The sequence below is a fragment of the Canis lupus genome, chromosome 35, assembly GCF_048164855.1.
Source record: "Canis lupus baileyi chromosome 35, mCanLup2.hap1, whole genome shotgun sequence".
In the NCBI taxonomy this organism is placed as follows: Eukaryota; Metazoa; Chordata; class Mammalia; order Carnivora; family Canidae; genus Canis; species Canis lupus.
The window spans coordinates 2,445,991-2,470,915 of record NC_132872.1 but is presented as its reverse complement, the minus strand read 5'-3'; the positions used below and the strand labels follow the sequence as shown (position 1 = coordinate 2,470,915).

Sequence of the window (24,925 nt, the reverse complement as noted above, 5' to 3'; positions counted from 1 at the left end):
AGACTTATCCTATGTTTTGTTCATTTATTAAAATGCCTGAAGAGATCAAAAACTACACAAACCTAGAAAGTTTAAAATGCAATACATAATGGAATAGTTAACTAAATTAAGGTCATTCCGATAAAAGAACACACTAGGAGGCCTTTAAAAAGAAAGTAGAGGGATGCCTGGGTGGCTCAGTGGTTAAGGGTCTGCCTTCTGGCTCAAGATATGATCCTGGAGTCCTGGGATCAAGTACCGCATCGGGCTCCCTGCGGGGAGCCTGCTTCTCCCTCTGCCTGTGTCTCTGCCCCTCTCTCTGTGTGTCTCATGAATAAATAAAATCTTTAAAAAAATAAAAAGAAAAAAAATAGAAAGAAGGTAGATCTGTATTACTGAAAAGTAGAGATGTCCAAAATATACGGGGGGGGGGGGGGGGGGTAGAGGAGAAAGCAGCAGGTGTATATATATATATATATATATATATATATACACATACATATACGTATATATATATATACCTGCTTCCCTCATTTATCATTATACATAAAAAAAATAATAAGTGTATATAATTAGTATACATGTACCAATTTTTTTTTTTTCAAATAAAAACATGAAATTGTTAAAAGTGGCTACCTTGGAGCTATAGAACCAGGAATTAAGAGAACTTTTACTTTATACTATACTATTTCCACTTTGTACTACAAGTATTACTTTGATCTTTGTCTTAGTTTATCTTAACTTGGACATCATAAGCAGAAGTCCAATGCTTTTCTATTACCAATTATACTGAGAGGTTATAATTTCTGCACAATAAAAAAAGGACTTACACTGGGCACTGCACTGCTCCAGGATTGTCAATAGAGACAGTCAAAATTCCTCCATTTGTGGTGGAAGTTCGCCATCTAGTTTCAAAAAACCAAAAACTTCACTAGAAATGGAAGTTCATAAATCATCTAGTGTATTCCACATAAAAACATACATTTTAAAGTAGCCATTACTTTCTCTTGCTTTAAAAAAAATACTAAGCTCCACAACAATATAATTAATTAGCATCTTGGGTATAGGAACTAGACACTTGAATTTATTAAGTATTTTTCAGTGTAACACATGTAAATTAAATAATACAGAAAGGCTTCTAATGAAAACTAACAGTCACCACTATTCTCCCCCACCTTCCTGCTCCCCAATGGCACCACTTTTAACCTTTCCTGCTTTTACTGCTTGCTAGTTCACTATATAAGACATGTATGTAATATTTTACTATGATGTTTTAGTTCATCACACTATCCTCTAGTTTCCCTCCCACCTCTAAACATTTTGATAGCTATTTCACTATTTTACTTCCACTATAACTTTAATTATACTTAAATCTTTTAGTCTTTTAAATCTTTCTTTCAATCTTTGACATAATCCCCCTATCCTGACTTTGTATGAAAAGAGAATACTTCTAATTCCTTCCTTTCACCTCTTCTTTCACTTTGTACTTCTCACTTTTTATCAGCTTTTATATTCACATTACTCAAAATCTGACATTTTCACCATATTTGTTAACCAAATTAAGTAGTATGTGCTTTCCCCCCCATAGGTTGATTCTCAAAAGTTCAAGACAAAGAGCATTTATATTATCACAATTGTATAAACACTGTTCATTGCAAAAGCAGATAGCTTATGATTATTTCTTTCCTTACGACTTCCAATGTCATGACACTCATGCAAAAGAATACTGTCAATGTCAAGTTCAAAATAGTTTCTTAAACTCTGTTCAATTATAGCTGGGATCATATCTGTACCAATACCATGTTTTATACATTTTGTTTTCCAAAAAGTTGCCATATTTTAAATAATTTAATCTCAAAACCTGATCATATTGATGGAATTACAATGTTACACCTCACATGTCAGAGGTGCAATTCTAACAAAAAATGTAGTTTTAAAAAACTTTTATGGAGTTGGGGAAAAAAGAATATGTGAAAAAGAAAAACATCCTATTGTTATTAAGGATTTACAAGTTTTCTAAAAGTTCTATTGTGTTTTCTTCTATTTATTCCCTGAATAGGTTGACTTATATAAAAGCAGTTATAGAAATAAAGATTTCATTAAAATGGAAAAGGCCATTAATTTTTTTTTTTAAATAGAGTGATGTATTTGTTGCTAAAATTTCTAACACAATGACATGTGAAAATGCAAAGGGTTTTTGGGGAAAAAAACAAAATGAATTTATTTCAGGCTCAAGGGTTAATATACTTTGGGTCTCATTAATTCCTTCTGGACCAGAGTACGTATTAATGTGGGTTGCTAGTATTCTGGGAATTTTTTTTTTTTTAAATTCTGGGAATTTTGAAATGACATCTTGAAAAACAAATTGAGACTTACTGACGAGTTCTCTTTGCTACTACATCATCTAGCAGTTGTTCTGTGTTCAACTGGGCCTGAACCTGAAGGGGAAAAAAAAAAGGCAGTAGATCCCACAGAAAGCAGAAGATTTGAATCCAAAAAGCGATCCTGGCTCTGTAACTTTATAACCCAGTGTGGTGTGTGTGTATGAATGCAAGAGAGGCATATGTCTATTCTGGTTAATACCTCTTTGTTGGGGTTCCTATATCAGAAAAAGTAGTAAAACAAATTTATTCATAAGTAATATGTTAAACTCATAAGATGTTGCTATTAATGGCAACAAGAGAGAATAGAAAAAATAAATAACATAAAGAACTAATCTAATGTCATAGTCTCCATATCACAAATCTAACCCCTACCTCAACCATGGGCCATGCCTATGATTGAGGATTACTACTAAAGGTAGATGTTCAAGATAAAAGTAAACCACCAACAAGGGTTTTTTTTATACCTTTAGGCCTCTTCTGAAAAGAAAAGTTGCCTGACGAGTATCTTTCTGATGACTTAATTTATTTCCACTCCTGGTAAAATTGGCTGGAATGTTATTTCTGCAACAAAAACACACATATCATGAATAGTCTCAGCCATTTAACAACTTTCAAACATTATTAGAAAATATAAGCAAAAATAGTTAATTTATAGGCTGGACATTTAAGATACACTAAACAAAGACTCTGAATTATTTTCTTATTTACACAAAGCTATTGAGATTCTACTTATAAATATCTTTCTGTAGCATACTACATAACCTAATTAATGCTGAACTAATTTATTGTCCAAATATTCAACTCTCTAATATTCCAACAAGATCTTTTCTGAAGATAATAAAAATAACATTTTTAATGCTATTTTCTAAATTTGATGAAAAACATACATATATAGATTTATTTACAGGTTTAGGATAAAGAAAATCAAACAGGCATATCATAGCCAAACTGCTGAATAATATCGATGGTTTTCTCTTCCATCCTCACTCTGAAACCATATATATTTATAGGAGCCCCACATATAGATTGGACATAGAGATTACTTTAAAAAATTCACCTTAGGGACACCTGAGTGGCTCAGCAGTTGAGTGCCTCCCTTCAGCCCAGGGTGTGATTCTGCCGTCCCAAGATCGAGTCCCACACTCAGTTCCCTGCATGGAGCCTGCTTCTCTCTCTGCCTGTGTCTCTGCCCCTCTCTCTGTGTCTCTCATGAATAAATAAAAATCTTTAAAAAAAATTAAGCTTAATTCTTTATAGTTTGCTTTTTCCACAAATATACTGTTCTATTAAATCACTGAGACTGAATAACAATTTTAGCTTTCAGAATTCCCAATTTTGAATAATTCCTGCAGAGGTTGCTTTACCTAAATAATCACCTTTTGTAATTTTATTCTATATGTAAACAGATAAAGAAGCAAACTGATGATTTTTTTAAAGTTTATCATTTGTTAAATTCATCAGTAATACTGGGTTTAAGGAATAAGAAAGCCAAAAAACAAAAAAAAGAAGAAAGCCATTACTGAATACTTCCATGTTCGATGATCATATAGACATCCCAGATATCTGTCTTGAAAATAACCAATACAAATACATTCATTTGATCACTTAGTGCAAGAAGTGTATCTTTATTTATCCAGGATAGCACAGCATTATCATATTTGGTGACTTACTTTCTATTTAACTGGTTAGGTCTCTTGAGAACTGCGACTGCTTTTCTCTGTACTTCGTTTTGTCTCAGAAGGTTGGCCTTCCTTTTTAATGCTGGAAAATATCGTTCTATATTCTTTCAGAAGACAAAAAAATATCCTTCTGTTATTAATCAGATTGCTTTTTGTTATATCCCCTACTACAGTACACATTTTTGAAACAGAATGGACAGAGACTTCTTAGATAGTGCATGTTGGAGAAACAGAGAAGCTAAAATGACCTAAGTGTTTCCAGAAAAGACAGCAACCACATCATACTTAAAATATTTCCAACAAAAGGAGAATTCAAATAGAAAACTGAATTTTTCTATTTTGGATTGTTCAGTTTGAGGTGCTCTAAGGAATGCACAGATTATGGGGAAAGATGGCCCTGGAACTCGAACTCAAAAGAAGAATCAGGAAACCAGAAATGTAAATTAGGGGATCATTTCCCTAATTACTTATATACACGATTTTTGATTGCTAAATGAAGGAATAAGAGGGCCAAGCTCCAAAACAAATGTGTGAGAAAAAGGAGGTTATGATAGCAAAGAAGCCTGAGTAATGTTATAGAGAAAAAAGGATTCAAGAAAATAAGCATATGAAATGTCTCCTCCTTCTCCCTCCAGCAATTAAAGCCTAATTCAGATTTCCAAATTTTCCATGAAGCTTTTTCAAAAGTTCTTGGCAATATAAACCATATCTTAAACTTAATGTAGATTATTTTGTATTTTTTTAAGCATGTGAGAAGAATTTCATAAACATCAATTGACTAAAATATATAAAAATTTTAAGTCTTCATTTTCATGAACATTTGGAAAAGAAGTAAATGTAAAAACAGGGACAAAGGACATCAAGAATACAAGGGTGGGATGCCTGGGTGGCTCAGTGGTTGAGTATCTGCCTTAGGCTCAGGGCGTGATCCTGGGGTCCTGGGATCAAGTCCTGCATCAGGCTCCCTGTAAGAAAGCCTGCCTTCTCCCTCTGCCTATGTTTCTGCCTTGCTCTCTGTCTCTCTCATGAATAAATAAATAAAATCTTAAAAAAACGAGTATAGGGGAAATGCCATGAAATTAGACTAAACCCCATTCCAAGCTTTGTGTTTTGTCTTTAATAGTAACACCAAATATTATCATATAGGTAAATGTAAGTTCTCTCTATATTGCTGTCAATGTTTTTTTTCCTTCAAAGTACTTCCACGTAACTATACTATTATTTGTATGATTATTTGATGTTTATCTCAGTTTTCCATGAGTGATTTTCTTTTCTTTTCCTTTTTTAAGATTTTATTTATTTATTCATGAGAATACACAGAGAGGAGAGAGAGAGAGAGAGGCAGAGACACAAGCAGAGGGAGAAGCAGGCTCCATGCAGGGAGCCCAACGTGGGACTTGATCCCTTGTCTCCAGGATCAGGCCCTGGGCTGAAGGTGGCGCTAAACCGCTGAGCCACCGGGGCAGCCCCCATGAGGGATTTTCAACTGAGTTACTGTAGAATTCCTTGCATCTAGCACATAGTGGGTACCCAATCACGTTAGTTAAATGATGAAAACATAGACTAGAATAATAATCCGCTAATACATGCTGAACGCATTCCATGGATCTAAGGTTTGTAAATATGTATCAATGTGTTTTTAAAAGTATAAAGATAAGTTTTTCTTTTACAATAATATAAAAAAATATATAAAAAATTGTTAAGTGGAAAAACCTAAGGTATTTAATTTTTATGTTAATGTTACTAAGACATTATTTAATATATACATTTTTATATGTTAAATATGTTAAATTTAAATTATATTAAACACTAATTTAATATATACATTAAATTTACAATTTGATGAATTTGAGTAATTACATATGATCATGTAAACACATTATAATCAAGATATAGAAAAAGTGCCCTCACACTAAAACATTTCCCTGTACCCCTTTGGAGTTAATTCCCTTCCCTGACCCGACTCCCATCCCAGGCAATGACTATCTGTCACTACAGTTTAGTGTTTTCTACAATTTCAAATAAATGGAATCACACAAGACACAGTGTTGTGTTTTCCTTTTGCTTAGCATGATGTGTTGAGGTGCATCCATGCTGTCTTACAGATTAATTTATTCCTTTACTGCTCTATAGAATTCCATAGTATGAAGACATTTATATTATTAAAATCAGAAAAACAATTAAAACTACCCATTAGTGGAAAATAACTGCTATACATATATATATATATATATATATATATATATATATATATATATATATACACACAGCAGCAACAACACAATTTTTTTAATTCACAGAAGTATTATAAATAGTTTAGTATTACCAAAGTTAAGTTAAAAGTTCTATGGGCCTGCTTCTCTCTCTGCCTAAGTCTCTGCCTCTCTCTGTGTGTCTCTCATGAATAAATAAATAAAATATTAAAAAAAAAAAAAAAAGAACCGGGCAGCCCGGCTGGCCATGGTTGGGCACTGCCTTCAACCCAGGGCGTGATCCTGGAGACCCGGGATCCAGTCCCACGTAGGGCTCCCTGCATGGAGCCTGCTTCTCCCTCTGCCTGTGTCTCTGCCCCTCTCTCTGTGTCTCTCATGAATAATTAAAATATTAAAAAAAAACCCCACCTAAACACAACTTTTACTTGACAGATATTTAAAACTGACTCTCAACAATAACAACCAAAAATTCATTCCTGAAGTCAACCATTCCCGTTAGTACAGCCACTTACTCTCAGTAAATACTAGTTATATATACGAGTGTGCTATCTTTCCCATTCAGTCATTCACTTTACAGGTAAAAAAAACAAAACAAAAAAATGTGTATTTTTATTGAAATAAAATCTCACTAATTCACATCAACTATGGAAAGTGAGAGAAAAAGTAACAACATCTAATCATGGTCAGAATTTTTTTTTTAAGATGTAAAATTTTTAAGTACATGTAACAATCCAAGGCCAATTAAGTTATTCCAATAACTTGTTTAATGAATACAAAAAGATAATGAGTTATTTATATGTAAATAGGTTTCTAATTTGCTGGAAAATAATCTGCTTCACAAGTACTATATTTTGTCCAAATCAGATTATTAATATGTATTCAGGCTGAGGAAAAGATTTTAAGAAACAGCACTTTTCAAACCTTACCTTTGCCAAAATCATTCAACTTGAATAAATGGATCTTACTATTCAGTACATTCTTAGCATTTTAATTAATATTTTTAATTTTCACTGTTTTCAAACAACTCAAAAGACTAACACATGTGGTAATTTAAAAATTTTACTACTCTGCCTCTATCATAAATAATAAATCTTTAAAAATAAAATGAAATCTTTGGGCAGCCCCGGTGGCGCAGTGGTTTGGCGCAGCCTGCAGCCTGGGGTGTGATCCTGGAGACCCGGGATCAAGTCCCACATCAGGCTCCCTGCACGGAGCCTGCTTCTCCCTCTGTCTGTGTCTCTGCCTCTCTCTCTGTGTGTGTGTCTATGAATAAATAAATAAAATCTTTAAAAAATATATATTTTTTACTAGATCGGGGGCACCCCGAGTGGCTCACCAGTTTAACGCCACCTTCAGCGCAGGGCCTGATCCTGGAGACCTGGGATCAAGTCAAATGTCAGGCGCCTTGCATGGAACCTGCTTCTCCCTGTACCTGTGTCTCTGCCTCTCTCTCTCTCTCTCTGTGTCTCTCATGAATAAATAAAATCTTAAAAATAAAAGAACTGAAAAGTTATAGAACCTAAGATAGTTGTGACTCTTAACCAAAATATGTATATTAAAAATAATTTAAGGAGGGACGCCTGGGTGGCTCAGCAGTTGAGTGTCTGCCTATATACATTCATCACATCAACATTATTTATAATATACAAAAAGTGAAAATAACTGAAATGTCCAGCAACTGGTAAATGAATAAACAAAATATGGTGTACCTATATAATGCAATATTAAACAATGATTAAAAACAGAATCAAGTACCGATCCATACTACATGATGAACCTGAAAAACACCATAACTAAACGCCAGACCACATATTATCTATGATTCCATTTATAAGGAATGTGTAAAAAAGGCAAATTTATAGAAAATCTACAGAAAGTACATGGGTGGGTTGCCTAAGGTATATGATGAGGTATGATTTATGAATGAATGAGACTACAACTCTAAATACAACTCTAATTTTCTTCATTTTTTTAAAAAGATTTTTATTTATTTACTCATGAGAGAGAGAGAGAGAGAGAGGCAGAGACACAGGCAGAGGTAGAAGCAGGCTCCATGCAGGGAGTCTGATGCGGGACTCGATCCTAAGTCTCCAGGATCATGCCCTGGGCCAAAGGCAGGCGCTCAACTGCTGAGCCACCCAGGCATCCCACAACTCTAATTTTCTAATTAAATAATACAACTCTAAATTTTCTAAAATTCGCTGAATTGTACAGCGAATTCTGTACTATAGATGAATTCTGTACTATATGATGAATTCTGTACTATAAAATTATACCTCAAAAACCTATTAGAAATTGTATATACAAAAACACACACAGGTAAAGGAAATCAGGAACCTATAAAAAAATTTTACACAAATTTTATATAAGAATGTGGAAATTTAGGTATTCTTCATGAAAGACATGATTTTTATTTTTTATATAAGATGTAAAGCACATTAAAAAAAAAATCAAAACGTTCAAATAAAATTCTCTCCCAATGAAAATATCCTACTCATTCATGGAAATATTAGTACAAGTAAAGGAAAAGCGTATCTGATGCAGGGTTAAACCATCATCCTACCTTATCACTAAGAGGTGGTCGATTCATAGGACTAATTCCTTTTCGAATTCCAGTTGCTTTCCTAGCTGCAAGGCCAGTGATAACTCCATAAGGACGTCTCTTTCCAGGCATTACCCTTCCTCTACGGCTCAGACTATTCTTGCCAAAACCTGTAGAAGGTTTAAAAAAAAAAAAAATCAATCTAAAAATGCAACTGAAAGGCACACAGGTATTCTATTTCTTAAGCAGGGTGGAAAGTATGAGTGGTTTATTTTTCATTTATTTATATAATCTTTTTTATCATATAATATTGCATTATTTACATGTATTTCTTTTGAAGTTATGTATGTAATTTTTAAATTTTATCTTTTAAAGATTTTATTTATTTCTTTATGAGACACACAAAGAGAGGCAGAGACACAGGCAGAGGGAGAAGCAGGCTCCCCCTGTGGGGAGCCCAATGTGGGAACTGATCCTAGGACCCCAGGATCACAACCTGAGTGGAAGGCAGATGCTCAACCATTGAGCCACTCAAGCACCTCTAATATTTCATTTTTAAAGAGACAATAAACTGCACCAGCAAGGGTTCTGTTCCTATAATGGACTGCAAAGGACTACAAGATTCTCATGTTTCCCCTGTGGCTATCCTCTCTTGCATTACTTTCTCATTGAAGAAATTTTCCTGTACAATGTGGTATCCACTAATAACATGCAGTTACTCAATACTTGAAATATGACTAGAGTGAACTAAGATGTAATAAAAAAGTACAATATTTCATTAATAACTTTATTAATTATATACAGCATTGTTTTGGATATATTGGGTCAAATAAAATATATTATTCATATGTGGCTCACATTTCTATTGAATGACAATGACCTTGAGTGGGTTACTATCTCAAGTCCCATTTACTTAGTATGTTGCAATTTGGTTTATTTTCATTTCTACTGTATTTAAACTGTTGTCATTAAAGACCCCTTGAACTCTAATGAATGTATTTTAATCTCTGTGGCACATGAAATAACCTGACTTTTGCCTTTTCACTGTGTGTCTTAATCTATTTAAATATTTTGTTTTTATTTTTTTTTTATAGATTTTATTTATTTATTTGACAGAGAGAGAGTCTGTGCATACACAAGCAGGGGGAGCAGCAGGCAGAGGGAGAGGGAGAAGCAAGCTTCCCCCTGCGCAGGGAGCCAGACATGGAGTTCTATCCCAGGACTCTGGGATCATGACCTGAGCTGAAGGCAGACGCTAACAAGACTGAGCCACCCAGGCGCCCGTATTTTTAAAATATTTTCTAATCATGAAAAAACAAACATGTTCACTGCAGAAATCTTAGAAATAGTGCTCGCTTCGGCAGCACATATACTAAAATTGGAACGATACAGAGAAGATTAGCATGGCCCCTGCGCAAGGATGACATGCAAATTCGTGAAGCGTTCCATATTAAAAAAAAAAAAAAAAAATCTTAGAAATATATGAAGTCCAAATGAAAAAAGTCACCCATTATCCCATCATCTTGGGATAATCACTAACATTCTATCTCTTGCAGGTCTTTTCTTTTACTCCTACACATTTTAAAAGGATATATTTTTAGTTTGAACTATTTTTAAGCAATTCAAAAGACTATCACAGAGGTAATTCACAATTTTGTAGTACCAAGTGCCTAGAAGGTACACTGAATCAATCACCCTGGCAACCATATTTCATAATCTTTTTTTTCTTTTTTAAGATTTTATTTATTCGGGGATCCCTGGGTGGCGCAGCAGTTTAATTTAGCGCCTGCCTTTGGCCCAGGGCGCGATCCTGGAGACCCGGGATCGAATCCCACGTCGGGCTCCCAGTGCATGGAGCCTGCTTCTCCCTCTGCCTGGGTCTCTGCCTCTCTCTCTCTCTGTGTGACTATCATAAATAAATTAAAAAAAAAGAAATTAAAAAAAATTTTTATTTATTCATGAGACACAGAGACAGAGAGAGAGAGGCAGAGACCCAGGCAGAGGGAGAAGCAGGCTCCATGCAGGGAGCCCGATGTGGGACTTGATCTCGGGTCTCCAAGATCATACCCTGTGCCAAAGGCGGCACTAAACAGCTGAGCCACCCGGGCTGCCCCCGTTTCATAATCTATGTTCTATTCTGTAGTGTGCATTAATGCTGTATTGTATTATCCCATGTCTTTAATATTCTTTCATTGTATTATAACTTTTTTTCATTCTATTATTTTTTTTTCAAGTAGGCTCCATGCCCAACGAGGGGCTTGAACTCACAACCCTGAGATCAAGAGTCACATGCTCTATCCACTGAGCCAGCCAGGTGCCACCACCCATTGTATTATTTTTTATTTTTTTATTTTTTTAAATTTATTTATTTATTTATTTATTCATGAGAGACACAGGCAGAGGGAGAAGCAGGCTCCATGCTGGGAGCCTGACATGGGACTCGATCCCAGGTCTCCAGGATCAGGCCCTGGGCCGAAGGCAGGCACTAAACCACTGAGCCACCCGGGCTGCCCCCATTGTATTATTTTTTAATGTGCCATACTTGATCCAACCAATCTCAAAATGATCATCTTCACTTACTTCTAATGTTAAACTATTATAAGTAACATTTTGTGTGCGTGTGTGTTAAACTTTTATTTAATTCATTAATAAGAGCATAGCTGGGAAACCAATCTAGTTTCAAAGGAATTTCAAAAAGCTGGATTTTATATTCAGTAGCAGAAAAAAACCAAAGTTTAAATTATAGCTGTTTTAGACATAAAACTGGTAAATGTCTTACAGGGGGAATTTTCAGGGTTACCTTTTCTACTGGACAATTAAAAACTACCAAGTATATATAAATTTACTTCTGATTTTACAGAGTTGCAAAGTATTTGTAAAATGCACTAAAAATATAAGAGGGGATCCCTGGGGGGCTCAGCGGTTTAGCGCCTGCCTTTGGCCCAGAGCATGATCCTGGAGATCCGGGATCGAGTCCCATATCAGACTCCCTGCAAGGAGCCTGCTTCTCCCTCTGCCTGTGTCTCTCTCTGCCTCTCTCTCTGTGTCTCTCATAAATAAATTAAAAAAAAAAAATCTTTAAAATAAGGATCTCTGGGTGGCTCAGCGGTTGAGCGTCTGCCTTCAGCCCAGGGCGTGATTCTAGAGTCCCAGGATCGAGTCCCACGTCGGGCTCCCTGCGTGGAGCCTGCTTCTCTCTCTGCCTGTGTCTCTGCCTCTCTCTCTGTCTCTCATGAATAAGTAAAATCTTAAAAAAAAAAACTTTTATATATATATATATGAACATATGTTTAACCAAGAGTAAATAGCAAGTCAAATTTACATTTCTCTAGATCTCTAGAGCTATTTTCACTTCCATGATTATTCCTTCAAGATACAAATTTCCAGAAATTGAAATGCTATACTATAAAAAATCTCCTCTAGAATGACCATACTTATTCATATCCCCAGGAACAAAAGGGTGCCACTGTGCCTCTATCACTGACAATGCTGAATATTCTTTTTAATCTTTATCACTTAGATTTTTGGAAAAAAAAATGTATTCGATAGTTTACTAATGAGAATGGACATTTTCCATGTGTTTTTGGCTATTGCTATTTTTCCATTCATGAACTGTCATGTTCATAAGTAGGTTTCCTGAGGTCAAGTTTTAATATCCTTCGATGCTTTGAAAGAATATTAAATTTATAATTAATTTTTCAAGAACTGACAACTTTACAATATTCGTGAACACAGTATATCTTTCCACCTATTCGAGGCTTGTCACTAAACTGACTCAGGAAAGCTTTAAACTTTTCCTCACGTAAGTCTTACACATTTCTTGTTAAGTTTATTACTACGTATTTTTAGATTTAGTTGTCACAAAAAAGGAATCACAAAAAAGATTCCTTTTCAATAATTATTTTCATATTGTCATTCCTGGGATTATCAAAAGCTATTGAGATTTTTAGTTAATACCTTTTTAAAAAAAAAAAAAAAAAAGGTTTTATTTACTCATGAGAGACACAGGGAGCCTGACGTGGGACTCGATCCCGGGTCTCCAGGATCAGGCCCTGGGCTGAAGGCGGCGCTAAACTGCTGAGCCATCCGGGCTGCCCTGATTGATACCTTTTAATCAGCCATCTCACTAAACTTACTTTTTACTCCAGAATGCTTTTGTGTAATGTACCTATTTTGAGAACAGAGCCCAACAAGACAGGAAAACTTGTTATAATGGTTGAACCATTTACTAATTTACTGCCTTTCAGTTCCCAATTCACTCTTTACTGCCCTGTTTGTTACAGGAACATTTCTCTTACTAGCTGGCACAATGTTAAGCTTTCTAAGTAGAGGGCACTGGAAAGACCCCGAGAAAGGATTTTCACTTTCAGGTTCCAGTATACACCTCAAGATTTATTCTGGGGCACAGAACACCTACTGGTACTCATTATCCCTCCCCTGCAAGCTGAGACTGGTAAAGCAAGAGAAGCATCAAGGGCACAAAATCTGAGTGTGAGTGATCCCTTAAATCTGGGCCCTAGGCATCTGTCCAGACGTAGTCTTAGGCGTCACTTATCATCCATTGAATCTAACTTGCATCACCCCTATAGATAGCTTCCTACTGAGTTCCATCAGAATGGCAAATCCATGTCACAGGGAGTCCTTCCAGGTTTGTTCCTTTCTTGGGTACTCTGCCTCAGTCCTACAGTACTGATTACTTTTATAATCTGGGGAAAAAGCAATAGATACAACTTTTTAAATTGTGAAAATTATTGGGTTTTTTAAAGTTTTATTTACTTAAGTAATCTCTACATCCAATGTGGGGCTCAAACTCATGACATCTCAAGATCAAGAGCCATATACTCTTCTGAATGAGCCAGCCAGGTGCCCCCAGAAACCAAATAAAGATTAGGGGAACCTGTATATTTAAACTAAATCTACAACTACTTGCTATTTTTATTTGTATTGAATATGAAATAGATACCACTATCTCTGTTAACATACTTTGCTAAGTATTTTAAATGAGAATTTGATGGGGTTGATGCTAACATCTTAGCAGGTGAGCAAAGTGAGGTTAAGAACAATAACTACCCAAATGTCAGTTAGAAAATAGCAGAGCCATCAATCTAAGTGCAAGTTTGTGTGGTTCCAAAAATTGGAACACTTTACAAGCTGTAATATAAAAATTAAGTAAAAGGTAAAAAATGTAATCTAGGATACACTTCCAAAGAGAAAAAAAATATTACAGAAAAAGTGGGCTTTCAGCTAGGCATTGTAAAACAGACAAAATCTGATTAGGGAGATAGACATAAACTTACAAGTACAAAGACATGGGTAACCACAGCATATTGAGGCACAGTCTAGGGAAAAGAATAAATAGTAAATGGATGTGGTAGCCTCAAATCAGAAGACTTTATATAGGAATAAAGAATACAGTTGACAAGGAACGAGGAGTTACAGAATTCATGATCAGTTACTTCAGTCTAGAAGCAGTATCTTAGACTGAATGGAAGAGGGAGAAAAAAGGCAGTGAGGCCATTTCAGATGCTACTTTGGTACTCAAACATGGCATGATAAAGGATAGGGAGTGGAACAAAGAAATTTGAAAGTATTCCAAATGAATGAATAAATTAGCAAAGAGAAAGATTAGAGAGAGGAGGAATAAAAATAAATAGAAAGAAAGAAAGAAAGAAAGAAAGAAAGAAAGAAAGAAAGAAAGAAAGAAAGAAAGAAAGAAAGAAGAGAGAAGAGAGAGGAGGAATCATTATACCAAAGTTTTAAGCTTGGATGAGAAAGACTCATGAGAGAAGTCTCATTAACAAAAATAAAACTGATTAAAAGAATAAAAAAAAAGCATAAGACAAAATTCTATTCCTAAGTGTCTACTGACTGCTAGGTCATTGTTCCCATACTCATTATCCTTTCCACTTTTATTTCTATAAGTGGCTTCTCTACTTTCTAGAAAGCTTACATCATCCGTTCCCCCTCCCTCCCTTTGTACCTTTGAACAAACTTTACCAGCTGTACCTCAATTTTAGCAATGCTTCTATTTTTCACCCTTTCACTGTCACATTTCGTAAGGAAAGAACTATACATACTATTCCAATTCTCTCTATTCTGGTCTTCTATAAGTGCCTTATATTCTAAAAAGCATTATAAAGGCGTACTAAAGACATCACCTAATGCATTAAGTTCTTAGCTTTTAAAAAATTATTTAGGGCAGTCCTGTTGGCGCAGCGGTTTGGTGCTGCCTGCAGCCTGGGGTGTGATCCTGGAGACCCGGGATCGAGTCCCACATCAGGCTCCCTGCATGGAGCCTGCTTCTCCCTCTGTCTCTGTCTCTGCCCCTCTCTCTGTGTTTATGAGTAAATAAATAAAATCTTTTAAAAAATTATTTAAGGGATCCCTGGGTGGCGCAGCGGTTTGGTGCCTGCCTTTGGCCCAGGGCGTGATCCTGGAGACCCGGGATCGAATCCCACATCGGGCTCCCAGTGCATGGAGCCTGCTTCTCCCTCTGCCTGTGTCTTTGCCTCTCTCTCTCTCTCTCTCTCTCTCTCTATCATAAGTAAATTTAAAAAAAAAATTATTTAAATTCTATTTGCCAACATATAGTATAACACCCAGTCCTCATCTTGTGCTTTTTTTTTTTAAGTAAGCTCTATATCCAATGTGAAGCTTCTGCTTATAACCCTTACATCAAGAGTTGCATGCTCTATGGACTCAGCCAACCAGATGCCTCATCTTTTATTAGTTTTCATCCATTTCAGCCCCTCTAGAAAGTTCTCTTGTCTTTCCAGAGTATCTTCATTCTCATTACTTCAACTACTACCTCTATGAAAAAACTTTCACATTTTCAGCTGTACTAGAGCAGTAGTTTAACCCTAGCCATGTATCAGAACCACATATGGAGCTTAAAAAAATCCCTAGGCCTAATTTCTGCAAATTCTGCTTCAGTAGAAAAAGAGTGCAGCCAGAACATCAGTCTAGCTTTATAAAAGCTCCACAGGTGTGACCGAGGTTGACAACAGTTAAGACTAAAGATGAGAATTTTCATCTTAGTTTGAAATCTTAGCCCAATCTCTTTGTGAATTTCATATACTTATTGACTTGCCTCAGTAATTTTGGGAGTCTGATCACTTACACAACGATTTGAGGGGTTTTGGGAAAATGCTGAATCACAAAGTGAATGCAATCAGATCACTGGCTCCTTTCCAAAGTAATATTACAAATATTCCCATCTCTTCTACTTTTTTTTTTTTTTTTGGAGATTTTATTTATTTATTCATGAGAGACACACACAGAGAGAGGCAGAGACACAGGCAGAGAGAGAAGCAGGCTCCATGCAGAGAGCCTGACGTGGGACTCGATCCCCCGTCTCTGGGATCACACCCTGGGCTGAAGGTGGCGCTAAACCACTGAGCCACCAGGGCTGCCCTCTTTTCTATCTTTAAAAAAAACATCATTCTCCAACATTTTGGCCTCAGGACCTCTTTATATTCCTAATTATTGAGAACTCCAGGATTTTTGTTTCTGTAGGTTTGTTTATGGATATTATCATACTAGAAATGAAGAACAAAACATTTAAAAACGATTTCATTAAAACAACAACAATAATAAACCCACAACAGGGCAAATAACATATTTTTAATAAAAAATAACAATTATTTTCCCTTAAAAAGCCCAAAAATATTTAAAAGGAAGAACAACACTGTTCTGTATTTTGCAAATCTCTTTGGTATCTGCTTTAATAGAAGACAGCTAAATTCTCATATCTGTTACCACAATTTAATTACCACACATCAGGTAGATTCTAGAAAACTTCCACTGTACGTTTGTGAGAGGCTAATAGTGAAAATATAGGTAATGTCTTAGTATTATTATAAAAGTAATTTTTTAAAGATTTTATTTATTTATTCACAGAGAAACACACACAGAGAGAGAGAGAGTGAGAGGCAGAGACACAGGCAGAGGGAGAAGCAGACTCCATGCAGGGAGCCGGATGTGGGACTCGATCCCGGGTCTCCAGGATCACACCCCGGACTGCAAGCAGCGCTAAACCGCTGTGCCACCGGGGCTGCCCTATAAAAGGGACTTGAGTGTTGGGGATTCCCCAAGACCCCCAGACAACACTTCAAGAAATGATGCTGTATACTATTCTACCACTTAAGAATATTTAGATTGTTTATATATTTAATGAGTGACTAAATCATATTTTGGGCAGAGAATTAGCAAGACTTTATTCACTTAATTGTTCAGCCATCAAAAATATTTGATTAGGGGGCACCTGGCTAGCTCAATCAGTAGAAGATGCCACTCTTGATCTCAAGCCTCAAAGTGGTGCAAAGATTACTTAAAAAGATAAAATCTTAAAAATAAATAAAAACAATTTATTGAGAGTCTGCCAAGAACTCTCTATCTTACGTGTTCTCTTACCTCAAACTAACATTCTCACTGACATTACAATGTGGAAATCTGAACTTCTAGCCAATCAGAATTTGAGACAATCTTCTATTTCTCTGAACATTCAGTGACAGAAGCAGATGTTCTATTTTAGGCTCTGTCACATGTAACTGGAGAACAAGCACAAGTTCAATCTTATAAGATCCTAAGCTGCCCCTAGGTATCATTTATCTTAAAGCTCAGATGATAAACCCCATAAAAAGAAAGTTTTTCTGGTCCTTCATGGACCAGATCCTATTTCACCTTATCCATTAAACCACTGATTTTCTTAGCACAAAATCTATCTAAAGTCCTTTGGTACTACTGGAATTTCTTTCATGACATTTCTCAACTCCATGTTGTCTGTCTTATCTCTGTTACTAGAAATTCCTTGAAGTAAAAGATCACATCTCTAAAAACCCTAAGAACCTAGTCAGTTCAGGGCATTTATCATGTATTTAACATAGAACTAGCATAAACAAATACATTTCTGGCTCCTGTGAACTCTGAAATTAAAGCAAATGTTTAAAATGTGGTATGCTGAATAACATCTATAGGAATTTTTAAATATAAATCATTGGAATTAAATATTCATTTGCTATAGGTAAATATCTGTCACAAAATTTACTTGCTTGGGTTCCACTGTTTAAGGTATTATTAGAAGGGGTGCATGGGTGACTTGGTTGAGTGTACAATTCTTGGTTTCAGCTCAGGTCGTGATCTCATGGGTTGTGGAGTTGAGCTCTGGGTGAAATCCCTGGTGAGGCTTCCAGTCTGTGCTTAGCAGGGAGTTGGCCTGGGATTCTTCCCGCTGTCCCTCCCCCTACTCCCACATGCACACTCTTTCTAAAACAAATAGATAAATCTTTTAAAAAAATAGAAATGAAAATTATTAGAGAAGAATAAAATTCTTTGTAGAGTCTAACCTCAGTTACAGATATGTTTAGAGAGTATGAAGGCATATTAACTATTATATACATAGAACTAATTATAATCATGGAACCCACTGGTAATTATTTTTTACGTTTTTTAACATACAGGATAAAAGTCACCAAACGTTTTTTACGTGTGTAAAAAAGATCTAGTTTTTTAATTTGAACAAAGGTTCTTTTTTTTTTTATTTTTTTTAAATTTTTACTTATTTATGATAGTCACAGAGAGAGAGAGAAGCAGAGACACAGGCAGAAGGAGAAGCAGGCTCCATGCCGGGAGCCCGACGCGGGACTCGATCCCAGGACTCCAGGATCGCGCCCTGGGCCAAAGGCAGGCGCCAAACCACTGAGCCACCCAGGGATCCCCACAAAGGTTCATTCTAAAACACTGATATAACTGCTAAAAAAATTAATGAGTCATATACAATTAATAGGGTTCAGTAACCACCTTAAATCCATTTTGGAACAACATGGTTATAAATCAATCAATAAGCTTCCACAAAGTGCCAAAAAATACCTGTATATGTAGAGTTCCAAGATTATTATATCACATCTAAGGCACTCAATTCTGAGTGTTCCCTTTAGAGGATTTAACAGATCCTTAAGAGCCCTAGATGATAACACAAAGAGCCTGGAAGTATTTTCCATGCAGAATAGTCTCACATATTTAAAAAGTTCTCATATAGAAAAGAGAGTTTGCTTCCTGTAACTCTACAGAGTTAACAGGTAGGCACAATTTAATTTCAATTAAGAAAACTTTCTAGTAAATAGTTATCTCCAATAAAGGAGTTGTCTTGTAAAGTGGTATGCACTTTCATTGAATATATTTTATGCATGTGGGAGTTATGTAATTATCCACCAGACTATTAAATACCTAACTGGAAAGGAAATAAAACCTCTGCTTTGTAAAATCCCTTACAATACTGTAGCCCTAAATATAATTTATGCTATTTACATACAAAAGGTACTTTAAAAATGACTTAATGTTTTTAAATTTTTTTTTTTTTATGATAGTCACAGAGAGAGAGAGAGGCAGAGACATAGGCAGAGGGAGAAGCAGGCTCCATGCACTGAGAGCCCGACGTAGGATTCGATCCCGGGTCTCCAAGATCGCGCCCTGGGCCAAAGGCAGGCGCCAAACCGCTGCGCCACCCAGGGATCCCGACTTAATGTTTTTAAAAAACAGGGTTATCACCTAATTAAAGCAACTGAAAATGCTTACCAGATTTCAAGATTAAACAAAAATCTGAGAAAATACAAATCACAAAGGGTACTAATATATTTCTTCCATATTTTAAGTATGTACTAAACATAGCATGCTATGAATCTACAAATAATAGCTCTTTCTTAAGTTTACTTGTAAAAATTACCAGAATTCTGTTGGATTCCCCATCGCACTCTCATCCTGAATTGCCGGGCACTGCTTTGCTGGAGTTTTCTATTTAGTCTCGGAAAATTCTGCTTCTTTCCTTCCTTTCTATTCAATTTGATGATATCATCTGTGATATACAAAATGTGATGATTATTAACTTACAACTTAACTCATTTTAACTTAATAACTCAATTAATTACTCAGCCTCATTTTCTAGTTGACAGATTTCTTACATCCCTAACTTCTTTGCTACTTTGAAAGCACTTTCGTAAGAGGATAATAATAAGATAAAAATTCAAATCAGCCAATATACTTTCAGCATTAAAGAAAAGTTTTATAGGAAAAGCTCAAATCAAGAGCTCAAAGCAAATCTACCAATTAATGAAGATTTCTATTTCTGTTATCCACCATATTTCTTTAATGCATATAAATAAGCAAAAGCCTATTTACAAAAATTACTCATATCTACTTTCCATAATCACAGAAGTGTCCAGTTTTTAAAGACGACCACCTTCCAATAAAACCATAGGCAGTAAAAATAATAATAATAATAATAAATCATTCAACTAAAAGAGTACATTTCTAAAGAAGTTCATTTCAATTCGGCAAATATTTATTGAGCATATGCTGTGTGCAATGAATGTATGTGGCAGGTTATGCTGTAATGAAAACAAACAAAAGTAGAGTATGGTCCTTATTCTCAGGTAAGTTTAAAATCATTGATGGAAACAAGTAAATAGCAGCTATGAAATAAAAAGCACATAATAAAGGTATAGCATAAAAAGAAAATAATTGGGTTCTTCACTTTTCTAGCAGAATATTCAGAGCTACCTTCCTTTCTGCCTTCTACACTCATTGTTTTCAACACTTTTAAACTCTCCCAAAGTAATTTACAAACATCACATTGCCCTAATACCACAGCACAACAATGTGAAAATCAGGAAACTAAACCAACTCCAGATTTCTATTTACAAATGTCAAAAGAAGATTACTAGAAGCCAAAAAATATTCATCTAAGAAATAGCCAAATACTTTGTCCACATCCCAACTTCAATATTAATTTTGATGATTGATAAAGCAAATAAACTGGTCAACTTAAAATCTCACAAAACTAATTAACTTCAATTATTTTTTCCAAATTGCTCTAAACACAAGAATCTAACAACTATATTAATATAATTAGTCTTTTCTGAAATAAAAGAGAGAATTATATATTATAGGAATCTTTCCTTACATATTACTACTCTACCTAACCCATCGGTAATTTTTAAGACTCTTAATCACAAATATTCATTAAAATAATTCAAATATCCCCAAAGTACTTTATCTTCTTGAGGTCAGTCCTTCAACTATACATAAATTCATCCAATTCAAAGACACTCAAAAACATTTGCCTTTAAATAAAAATATTTCATGAAATCAGATACATGAACATGTTAAATTCTCAGGGGGCAGAAAGGGAATATTTTTGAACACTCTTGAAACACTACTTTTGGGGCAGCCCAGGTGGCTCAGGGCCTGATCCTGGGGACTTGGGACTGAATCCCAGTCGGGCTCCCTGCATGGAGCCTGCTTCTCCCTCTGCCTGTGTCTCTGCCTCTCTGTGTGTGTATGTCTCTCATAAATAAATAAATAAAATCTTTAAAAAAAAAAAAAAGAAAGAAACACTACTTTAACTTTTTTTTTCCTTATTCTTCACCACAAGTCTGAAATCTCAGAGCCATGAGAGTACACAAAAAAATAAATTTTCTGGGGACCATTAAAAAAAAAAGACTGTAATTTTGACTAACCAGGTCAATTTTAAAATAAAGCATTATAAGGGATAACCATAACAAAATTAAAAATAGCAAAGCGTATAAAATATAAATTTGCTTTATTTTTAAATGTGTTATTATCTAAATCCTCAAGTTAAATGATCAGCTGTGGATTTTTCCAATCTAAAAGAAGAAAACGGCTTTCTCCTACTCAGTGAGGTAGGGTATGTAAATTGGAAAAAAAAATTCCATTACGATGAGCTACTTTTATGAAAAAGTTTCTTCCATGACACTAGGGGTATATATATAGTAATATAAACAGTAGTAACTGAGAAGCCTTGTTCTCACAAGTGTTCATTTAATTCTCACAACAATTCTGTAAGATAGTATAATGCCCGTTTTCAAATTAAGAAACTGAGTCACATCACACCTGTCAGAATGGCTAAAATAAAAAAAAATTAAAAAAAAAGGAAAAAGAAAAAGAAACAGCCACAATGAGACCAGATCTTGATAACTGGTAGATATTCTATATCAACATTCATATAAATCATACTGTCAAAACTTAAAAATCAGATTCTAAACCTCTGCCGACCTGATAAAACGGACTATTCACAAAGCGTAATAATTGTTTAAAATAGGCATCATCTTAGGGTGCCAGGCTGACTCAGTCGGAAGAGCGTTAAGACTCTCCATCTCAGGGTTGGTTATAAGTTCAAGCTGCAGGTCGGGTGTAGAGACTACTAAAAAAACATTAGGGAAAAAAAAATAGGTACCATTTCTTCTTCCCATTTCTTTTTTTAGAAAAAAAAAAAAAAAAAAAAGGAACCTCAAAGAATGCTGTATATTCTCCGAGGAGAGAAAAGAGAACAGGGTCTATCTTAACTACCATAGCATTTCGTTTCTGCCTTCAAAGAGAATTATCCCTCCATTTTCTTCACTTGAACATCCTAACCACCAAACAAAATACATAGAAAAAAACCTAGAAACTTAAGGTCTCGGCTATGATTAATACACGTTTGACACTTCCGGCAACACCTACAGGTTTTTTTTTTTTTTTTTTTTTTTTACTTGTATGATTTGGGCCAAGTTCTTTCTCTCCGTCTCAGGTTTTGTACAACAGGAACCACCACCATAGCTTCTATAGTGTGCGCATGGAAATACGATGCTTCTTTCTAGGTCTACCGGGCGCTTTCCTACGCAGCTATGCACGCCTGTGGACTCACGGCAGCACCTGTCGGAGGCAGATGAGCGCTGTGACTGTGGGTCACGAAGCGCTGAGAAATAATTCGCCTGTGACCACGCGGCCAGTTAGGGGCAAAGGATCCGACCTGAGGGCAGTGTGGCGCGGGATCCCAGGCTCTGACCGCGAGGAGCACGAGGAGCACGTACCGCAGTTACCAGGAGGCTGGGCACGTACCGGCTTGGTGCCTGCCAGGTCGTAAGCGCTCAGCGCACGTTCCTTCTTAGTCTCCTTGGCCTTAGCTGAGGAGACTCCCTGGTTTTTTTTTTTTTTTTTTTAATTTTTATTTATTTTTGATAGTCACAGAGAGAGAGAGAGAGGCAGAGACACAGGCAGAGGGAGAAGCAGGCTCCATGCACCGGGAGCCTGATGTGGGATTCGATCCCGGGTCTCCAGGATCGCGCCCTGGGCCAAAGGTAGGCGCCAAACCGCTGCGCCACCCAGGGATCCCGACTCCCTGGTTTTTTGTTTTTGTTTTGTTTTTTTTTTAAGATTTTGTTTATTCATGAGAGACATACACAGAGAGAGGGGCGGAGACACAGGCAGAGGGAGAGGGAGCGGCAGGCTCCGTGCAGGGAGCCCGACGCGGGACCCGATCCCGGGTCTCCAGGGTCCCGCCCCGGGCCGAAGGCGGCGCTAACCGCTGGGCCACCCGGACCACTACCAGCAGCAGCAGCAGCAGCAGCAGCAGCAGCGAGGCAGGCTGGAGGCCCAACGCCTTCGTCCTGGGCATTTGCTCAGTTCGCGGCCCCGGGAGTCCTTGACCCTTGACTGACCCCTCGGCGGAGGGGCCGCGCACACGCGAAGCTCCGCGGGCGCCCGTCGGGGCTCCCCCGACACCGGCCCGAAGCACGACGGGCCACAGCGCGCGCAGGACCGCCTCTGAGGGCCGCGACCCGCATCGCGACGCCCAAGCGACGGGCTTTCCGGGCGGCGACCCGGCCTGAGGGGAGCCGCGCCGTCCCGCGCCTCACGGGGTCCCCGCCCGGCCGCCCCACCTCGCGCGTCGGCCTCTCCGGTGGCTTCTGCCGCTTCCCCGCTTCGCCGACGTCGGGGCCCGGGGCGGCGGGGCCTCCGCACACGCCCCGGAGACCACGCTGGGAGCGGAGCCCGCCGACTGCGCCTCACAAAGAGCCGGGGCGGCCCGCGGGGGGTGGGGGAGGGGAGGAAGGAGGGGGCGCCCCCGCCCCCACCCCGCCCCCGGCCGCCGCCCCGCCCCGCCCCCCGGGCCCCCCGGGCCCCCCCGCGCCCCCGCCGCCAACCGCCCCTGCCCCCGCGGCCCGCGGCGCTCGCCCCCCCCGCTCGGTCCCACTCGGCGCCGTACCCAGAGACATATCGATTTTGTCCAGGTTTTCATTGCTGCGGGCTTTCGGCGGCGGCGGCGGCGGCGTGGCCGTAGCTCCCACCAACCGGGTACCAAACCGGTTCATGGCTGGGGGCGTCGCGCGGGGGCCGGCGGCGGAGAAGGCCAGACGCCGAGCCTGCCGCCTCCCACTCACGCACGCAGACGGGCTGCACCGAGGCACGCACGGCGCACGCGCGCGGCCGGCGCTCTCGCGCTCCCACCCGCGGCGGCGGCGGCGGCGGCGGCGGCGGCGGGGCGGGGCGGGGCGGGGGGGCTGCGGAGGCGGCGGCGGGCGCGAGCGGCCCCTGGCGGCCGGGAGGAAGCATTGCACGCGCTGCCCGGGCGCCGGCCGAGCCGGCTCCTCTCGCTCCCCGCCGTTCCGCCCCAACCGGGCGACGCTGCACCGAATCGCGTGCCTGCCCCGCGACTGTGTGCCCGGTGTCCTTCCGCTTCGTCCTGCGTCAGAAAGGCCCCCTAAGCTGTGCTGCGCACGAACCTTTCACGCTCTGCCATGAAGCCCGGGGGCAGCACGGACCCCGCACGGCTTCGCCTGCGGAGCTGCGCCCCAGCTCCCCTCTCCCAGGCAGCTCCTCCACCTGCAACAGGCGAAGTCGCCACGTCGGGATGCAGAGCCAGAGCTGCAGGGACAGGGCTGGCGTCACCTCGCCAATAAAAGCAGGTGCTGCCGGTTCCTGTACGCGGACCGCCTCTCAACCGGCACCCTCAAAACATTTTGCACGGTACGAGCTACCTTCACACCATCTCATCTTCCCTTAGGAGAGGGGTAAGTGCCTCTACTCGTTTGCATTTTCCTTGAACTCATTTGCGTTGGCAATTGATAGGAGGATTCGCTTTTCTAATCAATCTTGTGGGGAAACTTCTTAAATATTTTATGAATTCCTGCAGAACTCCCCCCCCCCCCCCATTTACAAAACATGATATTCCCTTTCTTCGTACCTCTTTCTCCTCCTCCAAAACAACTGTGCTTGTATGGAAGCATTTAGGTTATATCACCCTCATAACAACTTAAAACTATCTAAGACATTTGCATCTAAGGGAAAAGCCTG

At 38.4% G+C, this 24,925-nt stretch overlaps 2 protein-coding genes and 1 non-coding gene across 17 annotated transcripts in view; 2 read left to right on the top strand and 1 right to left on the bottom strand.

The window, feature by feature from the left end:
• The window catches only part of FYTTD1 (forty-two-three domain containing 1), a 39,495-nt gene that overhangs the window by 4,936 nt on the left and 9,634 nt on the right, over positions 1–24,925 (bottom strand). For 5 of the 13 annotated variants that reach the window (XR_012024416.1, XR_012024417.1, XM_072812164.1 and 2 more), the window contains exons 1-8: positions 23,838–24,080; positions 19,518–19,646; positions 14,095–14,136; positions 8,819–8,967; positions 4,034–4,146; positions 2,828–2,924; positions 2,356–2,417; positions 810–884 (exon numbers count right to left, since the gene is read on the bottom strand). Coding sequence is in view for 11 of the 13 variants with exons in the window: in XM_072812164.1 (XP_072668265.1) it covers positions 810–884; positions 2,356–2,417; positions 2,828–2,924; positions 4,034–4,146; positions 8,819–8,967; positions 14,095–14,136; positions 19,518–19,646; positions 23,838–23,943 (773 nt within the window). In the remaining 2 variants the exon portion in view is untranslated. Of the gene's footprint in view, positions 1–809; positions 885–2,355; positions 2,418–2,827; positions 2,925–4,033; positions 4,147–8,818; positions 8,968–14,094; positions 14,137–19,517; positions 19,647–22,341; positions 22,481–23,837; positions 24,087–24,925 lie in introns of those variants that run through there. The other 8 variants (XM_072812165.1, XM_072812170.1, XM_072812166.1 and 5 more) reach the window with 6 other exon arrangements.
• Positions 10,146–10,252, top strand: LOC140625254 (U6 spliceosomal RNA). The gene has a single exon (XR_012024613.1). It is a non-coding gene; the product is annotated as a U6 spliceosomal RNA (small nuclear RNA).
• RUBCN (rubicon autophagy regulator) overlaps positions 24,322–24,925 on the top strand; it is a 64,387-nt gene continuing 63,783 nt past the window's right edge. Inside the window, exon 1 of one of the 3 annotated variants that reach the window (XM_072812162.1) lies at positions 24,322–24,642. The gene's annotated coding sequence lies outside the window, so the exon portion shown is untranslated. The remainder of the gene's footprint in view (positions 24,643–24,925) is intronic. The other 2 variants (XM_072812161.1, XM_072812163.1) reach the window with 2 other exon arrangements.